The following is a 15,800-nucleotide window of genomic DNA, read 5'->3' on the forward strand; positions in this document are numbered from 1 at the left end:
ATTTTCTCTTAGAATCAAGGAAAAATCTGAACAGCATGGCCCCACAATACATAGTTCTTTGTGTTCAATTTAACGAATGTGATTGAGTGATGCTATTTTGAGCACAGATAGCAGTAGACAGAGGAATTGGCCAATTGATGAATACTTAAATCTGAAATTGAGTCTGTACTAATCGGTACAGGCCTGATGGCAATAACTTAGGTACAGTTACAGACCAATATTCCCCAAAACAGTACCTATATACACTACAACATGCAGAAATAGGGCTACAGATTTGCAGTTAGTAGACTGGCACTTTTAACAAATAAGAAACAATATGCAGATAATTTTGACCCTCTTAGGCCTTCCAGAACTGCATATGGAGGGTAGGCAGGTACCATGAATATCCTAAGAGACATTTGAGGGCAGTTAGATCATTGCCCCAGGGCAAAAAACACCACCAAGAGTTCACCCAGAGACCTGCGGCAGAGAAACAAAGACTATTTTCTCTGCTGCAGACCAAATAGGAGTGAAAAGGGAGAAAAAGGAAGAAGGAAAGAGGAAATGACAACACTGGAAGGATCGAGTGGAGCTTTGATACCATATAAAACATTAAATGGTCAGACTTGAAGAGAACCAAGAGACAGAAGATGAGAAGAAGTCATGGTCTTTCATGCAACTCAAGAAAATCAGATCTAATTGTGACCTAATCTCACTTAAGAAGTACAATCTAGTAGACAAAAATGTCCTCAAACACATAAATGTAAAATAGAATGAAAGACCCATCACATGTGCTTGACTAAAATACTTATAGTTACAAATTACCCTTATTCTTACTATCTCTCAACATATGACAATGTACAGCTCTCACATACTTGAAGATCATGGTTTTTACAGTGATTTTTTTTCTATTCTTCTATACTCAAGAATACCATGAAAATGAAACAAACATTTGATCAGTTTTCTGCTATCGGACTCCAAATTTGCAGGTTGTGAATTACTGGGCTGAGAAAGGTGTGTCTGGATTCACTGTTTTTAAGTACAAGTTCAGGCGGCTTGAAGGACAGTTGGCATTGACTACTAACCAGGTTTTAGAAACACTGAACTCATTAGCTTCAAGTCCTGTATTCAGATCTTCTGTTTAGAACAACAAAGTACAAAGAGTAATGTTTGTTTCTTTATATATATTTCGTTCCTGAATGCATTCTACACAATATATCAGGTACAGACTAAACTGGTCTGTTGAACTACGTTCACCTGAAACTGGTCCCTCTATTGGGTCAGAACACTGCAAGACCCTAAAATGAGTTAATAACTTGGTTGACCAGGTGATGCTTGCTGGTTCAACAAGTACATTGATTGACCTAGCTTGGTCAAGGCCGTGTTGGGGAACTCTCTATGTGATAGAGAAACAGGGAGAGGCAGCTGTCCACTTTCCTCTAATTACAGGGAGGAGACTAATAGTATGAAGATTAAGTAGCCTTGAGCACCCCAATTTGTGGTCACCACATTTTGAGTAAAGTTTAGAATACCTTTTGGTATCTAAAACTTGCTTCATCCCCTTTAACCTCTAACCTCATAGTTGGGAACTCATAGGCATAGTTTCCATGATGCCCATGATAGTTATGTCACTATGCACACAAGAAGTTGTGTGGCCTTTGCCACTTTAGTTCTAGGATTATTGAATTTTATTTTGCTACACTTACTTTTTATATGCAATGACTCACAAGGATAGAGTTATGACTCATGTACCTCTAAAACTAGTTGCATGCAAAGAACTCAACGATTTTTCTGTGAAACTTTTACTCTTGCACGGCTGGAACTAAAGCACTGTCTTCTCATGCATATATCTTGAGATCTAGGAATGAGATGGCAGAACAGAAGATATGGTTCGGAAGATGGATGAACTAGGGAACAAACGGTATAGGTTTTGTGGGAATTGGATATGAAGAAGTAGGTAAAATAGGTGTTTTCTGACTGTTGTTCAGGTAGTCAGAGGTGGAAGCTTATTTGGTATTTTTCTTTGAATGATTCAAGGGACGACTTTAGGATGGTATTTATAGTTTTTGGGGACTCAAATGACGTGAAGAACTTTTTAGAGTGTTAGAATTGCTCTAGATATGTTTAGTGTTCATTGGGAAGTGGATTTAAGCAAATCTTTTTGATTGGGACCAACTAGGAAACCAAACTGGGGGAAGTGGCTTATTTAATGTGACTTGGGGAACCAGGGACATTTTTTTGGGCAAGTGGACTCTCTTTCGCACAAGGAAAGACTCTAGATAGATGTTGGGGACTTTGGATAGGACAGGTAAACCAAGAGATTGAATTAAAAAAGGATTGTTGCTCTTGTTGGAGTCGCCAATTCCAACTAAGAAACTTCCCTTATTTGAGACAAACTCGTGGAAGACTTGAGGAAAACTATGACTCTTTTTTTGAGCTATTTTTTGGGATATAAAGGTGTAAATTTTCAGATTTGGGTGAAGGAAGAGGAGAAAATTGAGAGAAAAAGGAGAAAGGAGAAGAAGAAATTTTTGAAGAGCCTGAAAGGCTTCGTTGGGAATTGTGCACAAACTCCCAGACTTCTTAATAAGTGTTTTGAGTTACAAATTATAAAAAATGCCCCTATACTCTTAATAAACCTTAATCTCCTTATGTCTCCCTAACTACACATCTTATATACATGAAATTTCAACCACTAATATAATTTAACATGCGGAACAAGATTACATAAAGAAAATTAACCATTGAAGTGATAAAATGACCAAAAAACCCATGAATGTATTTTCTAACACTCTCCTTCAAGTTGGAGCGTATATATCCAGAAGTCCCAGCTTTTTGCAGAATGATATAAATTCTCGGTTGCCAAGGGCCTTGGTGAAGACATCTCGCAACTGATCTCCAGACTGAATAAACAGAGTCACTATCTCCTTTTTCATCATCACTTTTAGAATGAAGTGGCAATCCATTTCTATGTTTAGTCCTCTTATGGAGAGATCGGAGCTTGATTATCACAAAACATGCATATCCTGGTTGAAACCCAACTCTCGTGAGACTAACCTAACTCACATCAACTTGCTCACTGTGTGAACCATCCCCCTGTATTCATCTTCTACACTAGACCAGGCTACAACATTCTTCTTTTTACTTCGCCAACACACCAAATTTCCTCTTGGGAAGACACAATATGTAGAGGTTGATTTTCTGTCTAGTTTGGACCTTGCATAGTTTGCATAAGAGAAAACCTCTGTCTTCATATGATTGTTAGGTCTAAAGAAAAGACCTTTTCCTAGGGCTCCTTTCAAATACCTCAAAATTCTTTGTGCAACTTCTAAGTGTACTTTCCGAGGAATTTCTGAGCTCCTCTTTGAGCTCAAACTTCATAAACTATTTTTGTATTTGGTCTCACATCTTGAGATCTGCAAATTCGGCAGCAGATGTGCTTGCCAAACAGGGAGCGACCCTGCAATCTCTTGTTATTAGGGATTTGCTTCCTCTTCTTTTGTAAATTTTCTCTTGTTAATATAAATACATCTTTTTTAAAAAAAAAAGAAGAAGAAATTTCAGGTTTAGTAACTGTTGCATAAATTAACTTTCCCACTAACCTTTGATACTGTGTTCTGTCTTTTAATTCATCACTCTACTCATCATGGAGATTATTCCCCACTTCCATTGGGGTATCCGAAGGCTTGGCTCCCAACGAGCCATACTCTTAAAACATATTTGTCACATACGTTGTCATCACAACACCTTCTTTACTTTTTGCCACTTCAATGCTCAAAAAGTATTTCAATGGTCCTAAGTATTTAGTTTGAAAATGTGCATAAAAATGAGACTTGGTATCCTCTATACCAGAAATATCACTCCCAAATAATATAATGTTATCTACATAAACCAAAAACACCACAATTCCAGAGGACCTCTTTATCACAAACAAGGAGTGATCACAATGACTCATCGAGAACCCCATAGATACCACAACCTGGCTTAATTTTTGAAACCAAACACTTAAGACTCTGCCTTAGCCTATTAATCGCCTTGTTAAGTTTGCATACTATATGTGTCTCCCCTTGAGCAATATATACTAGAGGTTGCTCCATATACACCTCTTCTTCCAGATCACCATATAAGAAGGCGTTTTTAATATCCAATTGACATAGGGATAACCCCTAATTCGCTACAACTGAGAGCAAAATATGGACAAACGACAAACGAGAGCAACATTCTATTAGAACCGTAAGTAATTTCCAAGTTCACTACTCCAATTACTTGTCTAATTTAGACTCTCACTCGTGGATTGTGATTAGAACTCTTAACAAAACACGTATTGGATACTAAAGGGATAGGATAGGACACGAGAATGACACTAGGGATAGAATAAGGACTATAGCAATAGTAGTGCTTAGGAATAAGAAAGATTAATGAATGACGTTAACGTGTGCACTCTTTGCAAGCTTCATTCATATACATCAGACACTAATAAATCACACTAACTTCGGACTATTATGGAATGAACTAAATGGACACTTAAATATTCTTGTGGACTATTTGATAAACTAGTTAATAGGTTGGTTTCAGGTTTAGGCGCCCTGATTGCTGGGAGCAACTCATTCATATTGCCCAACTATAGCCCCTTCCCTGGCTATTTGATGGTGATTTTAATACCCTCCACTACTACAATAAAAGTCTACCTGTGCCAATCAAATCTTTCCTACGATGAGGTGCTTTGCTGATTTCATTGGCAGTTGTGAACTTGATGAAATCAACACTTTTTGGCAAAGCATTCACTAGGTCCAACAGGCGGTCTCCCCTTCCTAAGGTAGCGAAATTCCTTGTCGGGTACCCTAGACCCTAAACCCTAAAACCCTAAACCCTAAACCCTATTAGTAGCATACTTGATCAAACGGGTGATTTTCTCACCTACTACAGATTCCATACTACCCCCGATGAAGTGAAAATCAATAACCCCAATTGCTATAGGAATGCCATTTAGTTGACCTATGCCTGTTTGAACAGCCACTGTTAAACCTGTCTTTCTTTGATAAGAATCAATAAGATCCTTAGAAGGGTCCTCTTCTGAGTGAAATTCAATGGGATCGATAGTGACCATATTCTCATCCATAGGTTCCCAATTGCCCGGATCAATCGAAAGTTCAATTCTATCTGAATTGCCCATTTTCAAATGATATCCACACAATTTTCATATTGAACCCATAAATGCTTGTATTTTTTATTATATCGAAATCATTAGATCTTCCTCTGATGTTGAAATCACTGTCATTACCACCAGTTCTTATACTAGAACTCTCACTGTCATTACCACTTAAAGTTTCACTCAAAATGTAACCATAAATGTCACTATCACTATTATTATCCTTTTCTCCCCTTTAATGAGTCAAGTGAATGTTTATATCCTTTATTTTCTTTGAAAAGTTGGGGTTTTGTTCTTTTTGTGCTTGTGGCTAGCTTGGCTTTCATTTCTGTATATTCTTTCCCTCCTTGATGAAATTCTCACTTCTTCACAACAGGAGTCAAGTGAGTAACTAAAACAATCTAAAGATCCCACTTTACAAATGTAAGATCGAATTTTGATGAGCAACGAACAAACATGGCTGTGTTCTTGAATAAAAGACACAAGCCTCCAGTGAAAAAAAGGTTTTTTCAAGCCAAAATTTGAACCCTAATATGAGTTTGACAAGATAGATCCTAGGGTTTTATCCTTGGTGTGGAACCAGACAAATTTGACGTGTGAAAGAGAATGTGAGGGGCTTCAAAATTTATGGGAAGGAGAAGGCGAGAATAAGAACCTTAGAAGAAAAGGGAAAGAAGTTGGTTCTCATCATAATCCGGATTAGAAAAAATTGCTCCTTTTATGCATCAATTTGATAAAAACACAGAAATAAGATAAATAGAAAAACAGTGCAACCAAACCCTGCTGTATGACTCCCAAAAAGATGAAGATAGGGTAGAAAAACTTAATTATTTAATAAAACGACTTTTACATGCAAAAGATTAGCTATCTTGGCTGACAAAGAGGTCCAATTTTTTCTAGAGTTTGACAAGGACAGAAAGCTCTCACTTGAACTATTTCAGGATTTCCTTTAAATACTTTTAAACAGTTTCTTATAGCTCAAGCATTTTGGTACAGGTTCAGTTTAGCCGCACAACAGTACCTCAAACTCTTTCAGAAATTTGTGGGTAAATGATTTTACATAGGAAAATATCACTCTTATTTCTCACTGATCACATGGTGCCATGGGCTTTCTAATATTTTCTGTTGTCAAAGGTTGGTCTGCGAAGACATCAGTAAAGGTCAGGAAGCTCTTCCCATTCCAGCTACTAATTTGGTGGATGTGCCACCAGTTCCTCCATCAGGTAAGCTTCATCCTCAATTTGAGCATGCCACTTTAGTTTAGATTATCAAAATAAGCTTATATTAGCTTGGACTTCAAAAATTTCCCTTGTTTAATTAAATAATATGAAGTAAAAAAGAGAAAAAATTGGACTAAGAATAGATTTTTTTTTTTTTTTGTTAGAAAGTGAAGAATAGAAAATTTATAACTACTGTGAATTTGTAGTTAGTAGAAAAATAACTCCAATTTGAAGTAAATCAACTTTATTGAATGAATTCTCTTTACAACAAGTTTGATGTTCTCACGTAACTTCAATTTGAGCAAATGGTGTACGAAAATAGGATGCCTAGAATTCTAAAGTATGCTCTATTAAATTATAATATGGGTTGAGATTTAGTCAGAATTAGAACTTTAGAAGTTTTACTCCAAAAAAAAAAAAACAAGAACTTTAGAAGTTGTAATAGTTGTTTCTTATGTTATTTTAGTTTTCTTGGAAAGTATTTTCTTGTGGAATCTTATTTTCTTGGGTGTAAAGGAGAACATAGATGTAATTGTATTTTGTTACTAACGTTTAAGTTATAAAGAGGAGAGAGGAGTCTCCAAAACTCAATATCTTCTAGAATTTTTTCTCTTCTCTTCTCTCTTAAAATCTTCACCCTAAAGCTTTCACCTTCTTATTCCTTTCAAGCTAGTGGTTTTATAAATTTCTACGTAGTATTAGTGGTTTTAAAAACTTCTACATTGTATTAGAGCCACAGTCCTGACATGTTGACACAAGAGAATAGTCGAGAAATTGAGTTTCCTTCTTAAAATTCCTAAAAGGAGTCAAGATGGCTATTGGAATTCTTCTTTTTGAAGGATAGATTGCATAATTACAATCCTAAATAGATACTTGTAACAAAATCTGTCCAAAAAGGCCAAAATTACCCTATTGGTTACTTGTGCAGGGTAAAAATGTCCTAAAATCTATATTATGAAAAAAACGAAAAAAGGAAGAAAATAAATGTGCTAAACAAAATGGACTTGGGCTTCATTTCTTCTTCTTCTTATTGGGCTTGGATCTCTCAAGTGTATCCAAGCAAGTGTCGGTTTGTTTCTCTACATAAGTCTCCTCCACTTGGAGAGAACTTGACCTCGGGTTGGACTTTGGAGACTTCGGAACAGGATATTCAAATAGTTCAACAATGTTGATTGTCTTGGAAATACCTATAGAATTATGAATGTCAACTATATATGCATTGTCCTTGTTTTACAAAAAAATTTATGAGGTTCAATCTTCCAAGGATTTATAAGTACCAATAGGATATTTGTCTTTTTGCATTGCTTTTTCCTTTTATCACCTTTGAATGCCTATATTGTTCAGCTTCTTGTACATAGCATTTGCTGCCTCCAAATCTTCTTTCACCTCAGCGTGGATCGAAATAATGTTACTTGCAAATTGTTCGGCAACAATGCTATAAAAAAAAAAAAAATTGTTTTGCCACAATGCTGTAACTTGGAATTTTAGGAAGAGGCTTCAAGTCCAATATGTGGGAGTTTGTCCATATATGTCCTCAATGGATGATTTGCTTGTAAATTTGTTCACCATAACATTATAAGCAAACTTTGCTTTTGCTAGGTTTGTTACTCGAAAATAACACATTATGTTGTCAACGTAATTCGCCACTTCGATTTGCTCATCTGCTTATGGGTGACATGTGTTACAAATTTTTTAGGATTAAATCTTTGCCATAAAGTTTGCCAAAAATGACTCATGAATTTAGAATCGCGATTTAAGGTAATGGACTTAGGAATTCCTTGTAGATGAATCACCTCCTTCAAGAAAAGATTTACTACCTATGTGTCATTAACTGTCTTCCTAAAAGGGATAAACATGTCATCTTTGAGAAGCGATTAACCACAACAAACATTGAGTCATGTTGTTTATTTCCTAAGAAACCCTAACATAGACTCCATTGATAAATTTTCTGAAGGACCTTTTGGAATGGGCGGTGGCATGTACAAACCTGTGTTTTGTGGTTGTCCTTTCAAAGTTTGGGAGATAGCACATTTGAAATTTTTTGCTACCGTCTTACTTCAACTATGGTCAATAGTTTCGTTTTTGTTGAAAAGAGGTGAGAGAGATTAGGGTTTAAAGATCTCTCTCCCCCAATTTATAACTTAAACAATTCTCAAAATTACATCCATGTCTCTTGTAACCAAAAACCTACTTTCTACATAAAATAACTTCCTTAGAAAAGTAAAGTAAATACACCTAATTAATCCTAAATAAAGTTCTGGTTTTTGTGGTCTCTTAAATAAGCTTATCCTTTGTGTTTTTCCTCTATTTGCTATTTTTTTTAGTAGCTACAGAAACCCTACTTTCTGTCCTTCAAGTTTTACCTGTCAAACTTGAATTTTGAATTGTAGTTTTCTTAGTTTTTACTAAAATCTTGGTTGTCCACACTCTGGAGGAAGCATTTAACTTGTCATTCCTTGAATCTAAACCACCACGCTGTGTCAAATATGTCTCTTGGAAAGATTGTGAACTAGAAGAACATCATTCTGGTTTGATGGCTCACAAAGGACTTACAACTTGAATTGCGTCTCTTTACTGTAAAAGTTTTTTTGGCATTAGCCACCAATAGATGATACATCAAACCTTCTTGCTATTGAAATTTGCATAGAAAATTTGTGGGAGAGATCAGGGTCTATATACCCCTCTCCCCTATTTATATTTGAAGCAATAATCAAAATTACATTCATGTCTCTATTATCCTTAAACCCGGGGCATCTATTTTCTCCTTGAAAACAATTTTTTTGGAAATGACGAAAACTAAATTAAATCAAATAATGACTTCTAACACTCCCACTCAAGCTAGAACATATAGCTTCAGCTTCTCACAATATATATCTCACACTGCCTCTTCTAAGAAAAAGAAAATGCAAAATTGGTTCACAATTGAATGCATTGTAGCATTTATATGGTCTTCAACTTCTTTGTGCCTTTAATACGTGAGCTTTCACTTGTAGAATCATTCTCGAATTTAACTTCTTCAACGCTCGTATTTTTCTTTTTCTCCCCTTCAAGTTGGGCTAAAAACCCCCTTGTAAAAGAATCTGCCCAAACCTTCAGATTTTATCAATATCAAATCTTGAGAAGTGACAAAGAAAACCTTGTCAACTTGGAGATCCTAGCTGCTCTGCCTAATCAAGCACTAAGCCAGGGCTATACTCATTGAGCAATCAGTTTATCTCTTACCTTTCACGATAGAAAAGGTCTCCCAATTGCATCTCGCACAGTTTCTTCTCAACTCCTGATTCAGGAATACCAACATGCATGCATCCACACAATGCACCCATCTCTACATGCAAGAACATTATTGATGACACTATTTCCAAACGTCAACATGTCTCACCTTGATCAGTTATCTCATCTCAAGATGTAAAGTTTAGTTAGAGATCCATGGTACCCCTCAGACCACCAACAACTATTTACTGTGTTGCATTACTTGATGATCTACTGACTTCAGAATCATGCTATGAATTTTGATGTTTTTGAAAGTGTTTCACACTGTGGCACACTATTCATTTGAATAGAGCAAAACGAAGTTCCCACTTATACATTGACATTACAGAAGCTGATTGACACCTCTCCAAACAAGTAGATTGCACATCACGAGGTACATCACTCTCCTTCACAACATATCCAGGCTACAGTTCCATTGTTTTTGCATAGACAAGATGGCCTTATGGAAGTTAGGTTTCCACCTTGGTCCAAGCTGTCTACCATTACCCAAATGAAATCAACACGGTAACTCTTTTGGTCATCTCAAACTTGAGCGTTGAGCCACTCATCCTATAGCTACCATCAATGCAAATGGTATCCCTACCTGTCAGCCCACTCTAGACAATGGTCACCATTGGTATGATCTTGATTGCAATTGTGATGGATGCCTTAATCTTATTGATGGTGAAGAAGAGGACGAAGAGGACACATCTGAGAGTTTAGAGGAACCCATGACAAGCACCATTGAAATAGGATGGTTGGATAAGACAAAATATGCATAAGAAGGCTTATTCTGCTAACTTGCTTCTCAGGATGATTACAATCTCAAGTAAATCTCTGAAGAAGAGATGGGTGAAAATGGAACTAATATGATCACAAACGTTAGTCCCTTACACATGCTCCTAATAGTGGCTACTATTCCTAACAATGGAGACTTACTTCACAAGGAGAATATGGTTCACTACTATGATATAAATTAGGCAACATGTAACATGTAGGGATCGCCTAATCAAGCGTGGAAACTCCTAATGAGACCGGTTCTTCACCATAATATAGACTTCAAATACTTCAACATTTTTTTTCCTTCATCTCCCTCTAAATAATATACCATCTCGAAATGTCCAACTGGACAAAATAGATAAGTATTTGTGAAGTAAAGGCCTCTAATAATTCTAGTAGAGGACACATCCCAAGAAAAGGGTAGAAGAAAAATTGGTGACACAAATTAAAAAAGTTCTAAATTGACTGAGGTGATTTCAAACACAAAATATTATCACAACCATTAGGTAGACAAACATAAATTATTGCATACTCCAGAAATCACAAATGAATTCTATTAGGGATTTCTAACCTTGTTGCATAGTGAAGGCCTTGGTATACAAGCTGTTAGGAATTAGACGCCCTAATTCTAAACTAACGAGAGCAATATTAATAAATGCAGAAGAAGGAAAAAGCAAACACGGAAAAACACAACAAGATTTATACAGGTTCGCCTCAAGGTGAGATTACGTCCGGCCTTCCACCGCTGCAGTAATCCACTATAAAGATGAAATAGTTTACAAGAGAGATTGCACACACTTACAGGTATTGTTTTCCTCTAACCTTTCTCCGCCGCAACTGATGTTCCTTGGATGATAAAACCCTAATAGCTGCGCCACAAATATAAAGAGGAAACTAGGGCAACTGTGATACAAGAGTAAAATTCCCAAACCGCTTTTAATGAAACAACAATTAATATATCGTGTACTGGCTCAACGTAGGGCACCTAATCAATGCCCTACGCTGAGTTGGTATGTGGATCGACCTTCGCGGTAAGGTTGCCCCCCTCCTGAGGGTGTGAGGGCGGAGCTCCCGCCCCGTTCCACAATATATTAACTATTGTTTTATTAAGGGTAGTTTGGGAATTTCACTTTTATAAAGCGGTTGCCCTAGTTTTCTCTTTATATTGGGGGGGCACTATTAGGGTTTTATGCTTATCATCATCGAGAAGGAGTTGGAGTTGTAGCCCTAGAGAGGTTCGAAAAAACACCTGTAAGTGTGTGTGATTTATCTTGTAAACTATTTCATCTTTATAATGGATTACTGTAGCAGCGGAAGACAAAACGTAGTCTCACCTTGAGGCAAACTTGTATAAATCTTGTTGTTTGTTTTGTGCTTGCTTTTCCTTTCTTCCGCGATTATTATTATTGCTCTCTTTAGTTTGTAATTAGGGTGTTTAATTCCTAACAGTATATACACTATGTAACTCAATCTTCAGAACTACCTTAGCATCTTTGAGCATGTCTTACATGTCATTTAGTGTTGGAATGGGAAACCTATATCTAATTATAACATTATTAATAGCCTTGTTGTTCACACACATCCTCTTACTACCATCTTTTTTTAGGGTAAGGCAAGCAGGGCTGGTACAAGGGCTCATCCTTACTTGTATTAATCCCTTTTTTAACTAGTCTTCAACTTGTTTTTGAAGTAAATCATGTTCCTTGGGGCTCATTCTATAATGGGTTAGGTCTGGTAAACTAGCACTTGGCACCAAATCTATAACACGACAAATTGCTCCCTTGGTAGTGATTTATCTGGTAGTTCTTCAGGAAAGATACATATAAAGTCATCAATAAAGGCTTTAAGAGAGTTGCATATATTTCCCCTTTTCTTAACATCTATAAATTTCTCTATTAGAAGAAGGTCAAGTGCCTTCACTTTAGAAGTTTTGGGCTGGTTTTTCATTCCCAGAGGAGCAATGACAATTTTCTTCTTACATTAGGTGTGTCAGGTCGCGAGTTTGAATCGCCCCATGCCCCTCTAAAAAAAAAAAGATTGGAACTGTAATGCCACCACTGCCCCAATATCAAATGACTAATATTCTATCAACAACATCAAATACCAAATCATCAAATAGAGAAAAGAACCTTACATTTCTTGGGTACCTTTTAGTGGTGTCCAACTTGTATCCATGAAGCTAAGCTTGGATTTGGACAAGGCAACACATGTAAGCCAAGCTTGTCTACGACCACCTTTCCTATGATATTTTCTTTCCCAACTGCTGTCTACAATTAGATAGACATTAATCCTTTTATTGTGCACTTGGTCCAAAACATTTTGTGGCCCTGTGCATCTGGTTGAAGGTGTTTGGCTGTATATAGGAGTCCTTTTACTACTAAAAAGCTTTTTTATTCATCAGCATAATCCTATTGTGCATTACCTAGCCATCTTCCACATCTTTACCATTATCAACCAAATTGTGTATAAGATGGTCTTGTTGGCCTGTAATATTCATCCTTCTGGTTTGAGGTTGGGTGTAAGTATTGAACTAATGCCATTTCTCTCCACTTCTATAGCATATATTACCTCTAGGATATGCATAAGGGTTTTGTTTCTGATTTTGCTTTTGTACTTGCTTGCTTTAAGAAATTTTCTGGGAAAATTACTCAAAAGTACATGATTTTTAACAAGGTATAGGTGCATTATTTTGTTGCTTATGAGCGATCAATGTTGGTTCTGTTTTAGGGATATTTTTTGTCATTTTACTAGCATTACTAATATCAGTGCATAAATTAGGGATAGGTTTTGACCAACAACCGAACTCAAGTCTGCTGAAAAGCTCTCGCTTTTTTTTTTTTTTTTTTCTTCATTTTCTCTTTTAGATTTGACTCTCACATAAGTGTTAGGGCAGAAAAAACAAATATGAATTTAATGTAGGAATCAAGTACAGAAGGATACCTGCAGTTCATTCCGTATCTACTACCAATGATCTAATGTGAGAAAAGAGTAAGTATGATATTTTAAGAACATATATCCATAAAAAAGTTTATTCTTCATTTCCTTCATTGCTTTGATTCTAAGTTGAAAAGAGAAAAGGAATGGATGCACACATTAATTTGGAAATGATGATTCAGACACTGCATTTGGTAACATTTCGTTCTGTCTGATTGCACTTAGTCGTTATAACGTCTATATAGGTTATGAGTACTGCAACTTCCTGCAAAGTAGGGAAAATGTGGAGATTCCATCAGCTGCTAGTGGGTGCAATTGCCAAGGGCATTGTCTTGATCCCAAAGTATGTGCTTGTGCAAGGCTAAATGGCACTGACTTTCCATATGTACATCAAAATGGTGGAAGGTGAGTATTTTTTTTTTCTTAGTATTTGGGGAGGAGTTATTATGTTCATCCTATAGTGAGTGACATCATTATTCATGTAATCTGTTTAAGTAATCTGTTCGGGGATGAATTGTGTTTTTCACAACTCTAGTGGTAAATAAAATTTCTAAAAACGGATGTTGCACTACCTAATCGATCCTGCCACTAAGGATCTCTTTATCAGTGAAACTGCCACTTTCAGCAATATAATGTAGTTCAATGTCATGGATGATGCTAGCTGAATTACTGTGGATCTATGTTGGATAATATCCTACCGTTTATGGTCATCTTTTTTTGTCCATTCAAGCTACTGAGATGTCAATACCTCTCTGTATACCTCTCTGTCAGATTAGTGGAAGCAAAACCTGTTGTGTTTGAATGTGGGCCAAACTGTGGTTGTGGAAATAATTGTGTCAACAGAACTTCACAGCATGGATTGAGATATCGACTTGAGGTTGTGAACCAAGTTCTGTCTAACAACAGAGTTTCCATTCTACTACAATATGTCATTTTTTCATTTATATTTTAACAATTTGATCTCTTAATGGGTTTTTATGTTAATAGGTATTTCGAACCCTAAATAAGGGTTGGGCAGTCAGATCTTGGGATCCTATTCCAGCAGGGGCTCCAATATGTGAATACACAGGCATACTTATGCGGACAGATGAATTGGATTCTGTTGTGCAGGATAATTTTGTTTTTGAGATTGATTGCCTGCAGACGATGAAGGGGCTCAATGGACGAGAGGTGATGTCTTCCTCATTTTTTTCTTCCTTTAGTGAAAGTGGTTTATGATTGGTTGTTTTTTTCTCATAGTGTTTGATTTTTTTAGAGGCGAATTGGAAGTGTTTCAGCGCATGCAAATGCCCACCTTGAAAGAGCTGACGACAAGAAATCAGAAATTGTGCCAGAATACTGCATAGATGCAGGACCTGCTGGAAATGTAACACGATTCATTAATCACAGTTGCCAACCAAATCTCTTTGTCCAGTGTGTTTTGAGCTCTCATCATGATATCAAGCAGGCTAGAATACTTCTCTTTGCAGCAGAAAATATACCTCCTCTTCAGGTTATCAATCGATTTCCCTTGTTTGCTATTGCTTTCTGCTGAATCTGCAATAAGTTAGGAAAAACGATAGCAAGAGTGAAGGAAGAACGATAAAGGAGAGAGAGAGAGAGAGAGAGAGAGAGAGCACACAATGAAAGGGTTAGAAGTCAGCCAAAGACTACCCGGATTAGTTAGGCTGTCAACGCCTTGTTCTGACCAGCTGCTATTTGCAGAACTCTGAATAAATTTTAGCATAGATTATTACATATTTTCTTGAGAGCAGAACTACAAAAATTCCTGTGATGTCTTATTCTGTAATGGGCTAATAAGAGACTTAAATATTGCTTGACAAACAATACCGAAACTTTTAAAGCTCATTTGAATCCTACTTTTCCTTATTATTTATTTTAATCTTGGTATTTTATACCAAAAGCATTATCCCGTTCTGCAACCAACTCATTCGATGTTTTCATTCTGTACAGGAGCTCACTTATGATTATGGCTATCCTCTCGACAGTGTGGTGGGCCCTGATGGCCAGATCAGGCAGATGCCATGCCATTGTGGGGCACCAGATTGTAGAAAGCGTTTATACTAGGTAACAGAGCTCTCGTTATCATTTACATATTTCCATTTATCTTTCTATCAATGATTTTGCTTATGGGTTTATTATTTCATTGTAAACATGTCTTTTTAAGACGATGCTTTTGAAGAACTGTGTTAGAAAGGTGGCAAACCACAATAAATTTGAAAGGAATTTGGTTGATGTACTGTTCTTATGCCCTCACATGTCAATTGATGGCAAATGATGGCAAATGTAGAAATAAAGTTTGAATTCTGCATTTCTATTCATAAAGTGTAAACTATTATTCCTAATTTAATGGTGTGGTTGAGCTTCGCCCCTCGCCATCTCAGCTGGCTGCAGGGCTGGGGCACCCTCCCCTCTATGTTTTTGAAGAATGGGGTAGGGATCTCCCAACATCCTTGTTACCCAATGATTGAAAGGCAAAGGGAGCCCCA

General features: G+C 36.7%; 1 protein-coding gene across 1 annotated transcript in view; it reads left to right on the forward strand.

Moving 5' to 3' along the window:
- Nucleotides 1-15,563, forward strand: part of LOC137951889 (histone-lysine N-methyltransferase, H3 lysine-9 specific SUVH4-like) — a 47,727-nt gene extending 32,164 nt beyond the window's left edge. The window contains exons 8-15 of the mRNA XM_068798862.1: nucleotides 969-1,067; nucleotides 6,125-6,174; nucleotides 6,263-6,351; nucleotides 13,557-13,716; nucleotides 14,083-14,188; nucleotides 14,299-14,481; nucleotides 14,567-14,803; nucleotides 15,265-15,563. Coding sequence (XP_068654963.1) covers nucleotides 969-1,067; nucleotides 6,125-6,174; nucleotides 6,263-6,351; nucleotides 13,557-13,716; nucleotides 14,083-14,188; nucleotides 14,299-14,481; nucleotides 14,567-14,803; nucleotides 15,265-15,378 — 1,038 coding nt within the window. The 3' untranslated portion in view covers nucleotides 15,379-15,563. The remainder of the gene's footprint in view (nucleotides 1-968; nucleotides 1,068-6,124; nucleotides 6,175-6,262; nucleotides 6,352-13,556; nucleotides 13,717-14,082; nucleotides 14,189-14,298; nucleotides 14,482-14,566; nucleotides 14,804-15,264) is intronic.
- The last annotated feature ends 237 nt before the right edge of the window (nucleotides 15,564-15,800 follow it).

The sequence above is a fragment of the Aristolochia californica genome, unplaced genomic scaffold (genome assembly GCF_029961685.1).
Source record: "Aristolochia californica isolate CCGP_79_NKW_82.1479 unplaced genomic scaffold, dmAriCali1.0.hap1 SCAF_15, whole genome shotgun sequence".
Classification (NCBI taxonomy): domain Eukaryota; kingdom Viridiplantae; phylum Streptophyta; class Magnoliopsida; order Piperales; family Aristolochiaceae; genus Aristolochia; species Aristolochia californica.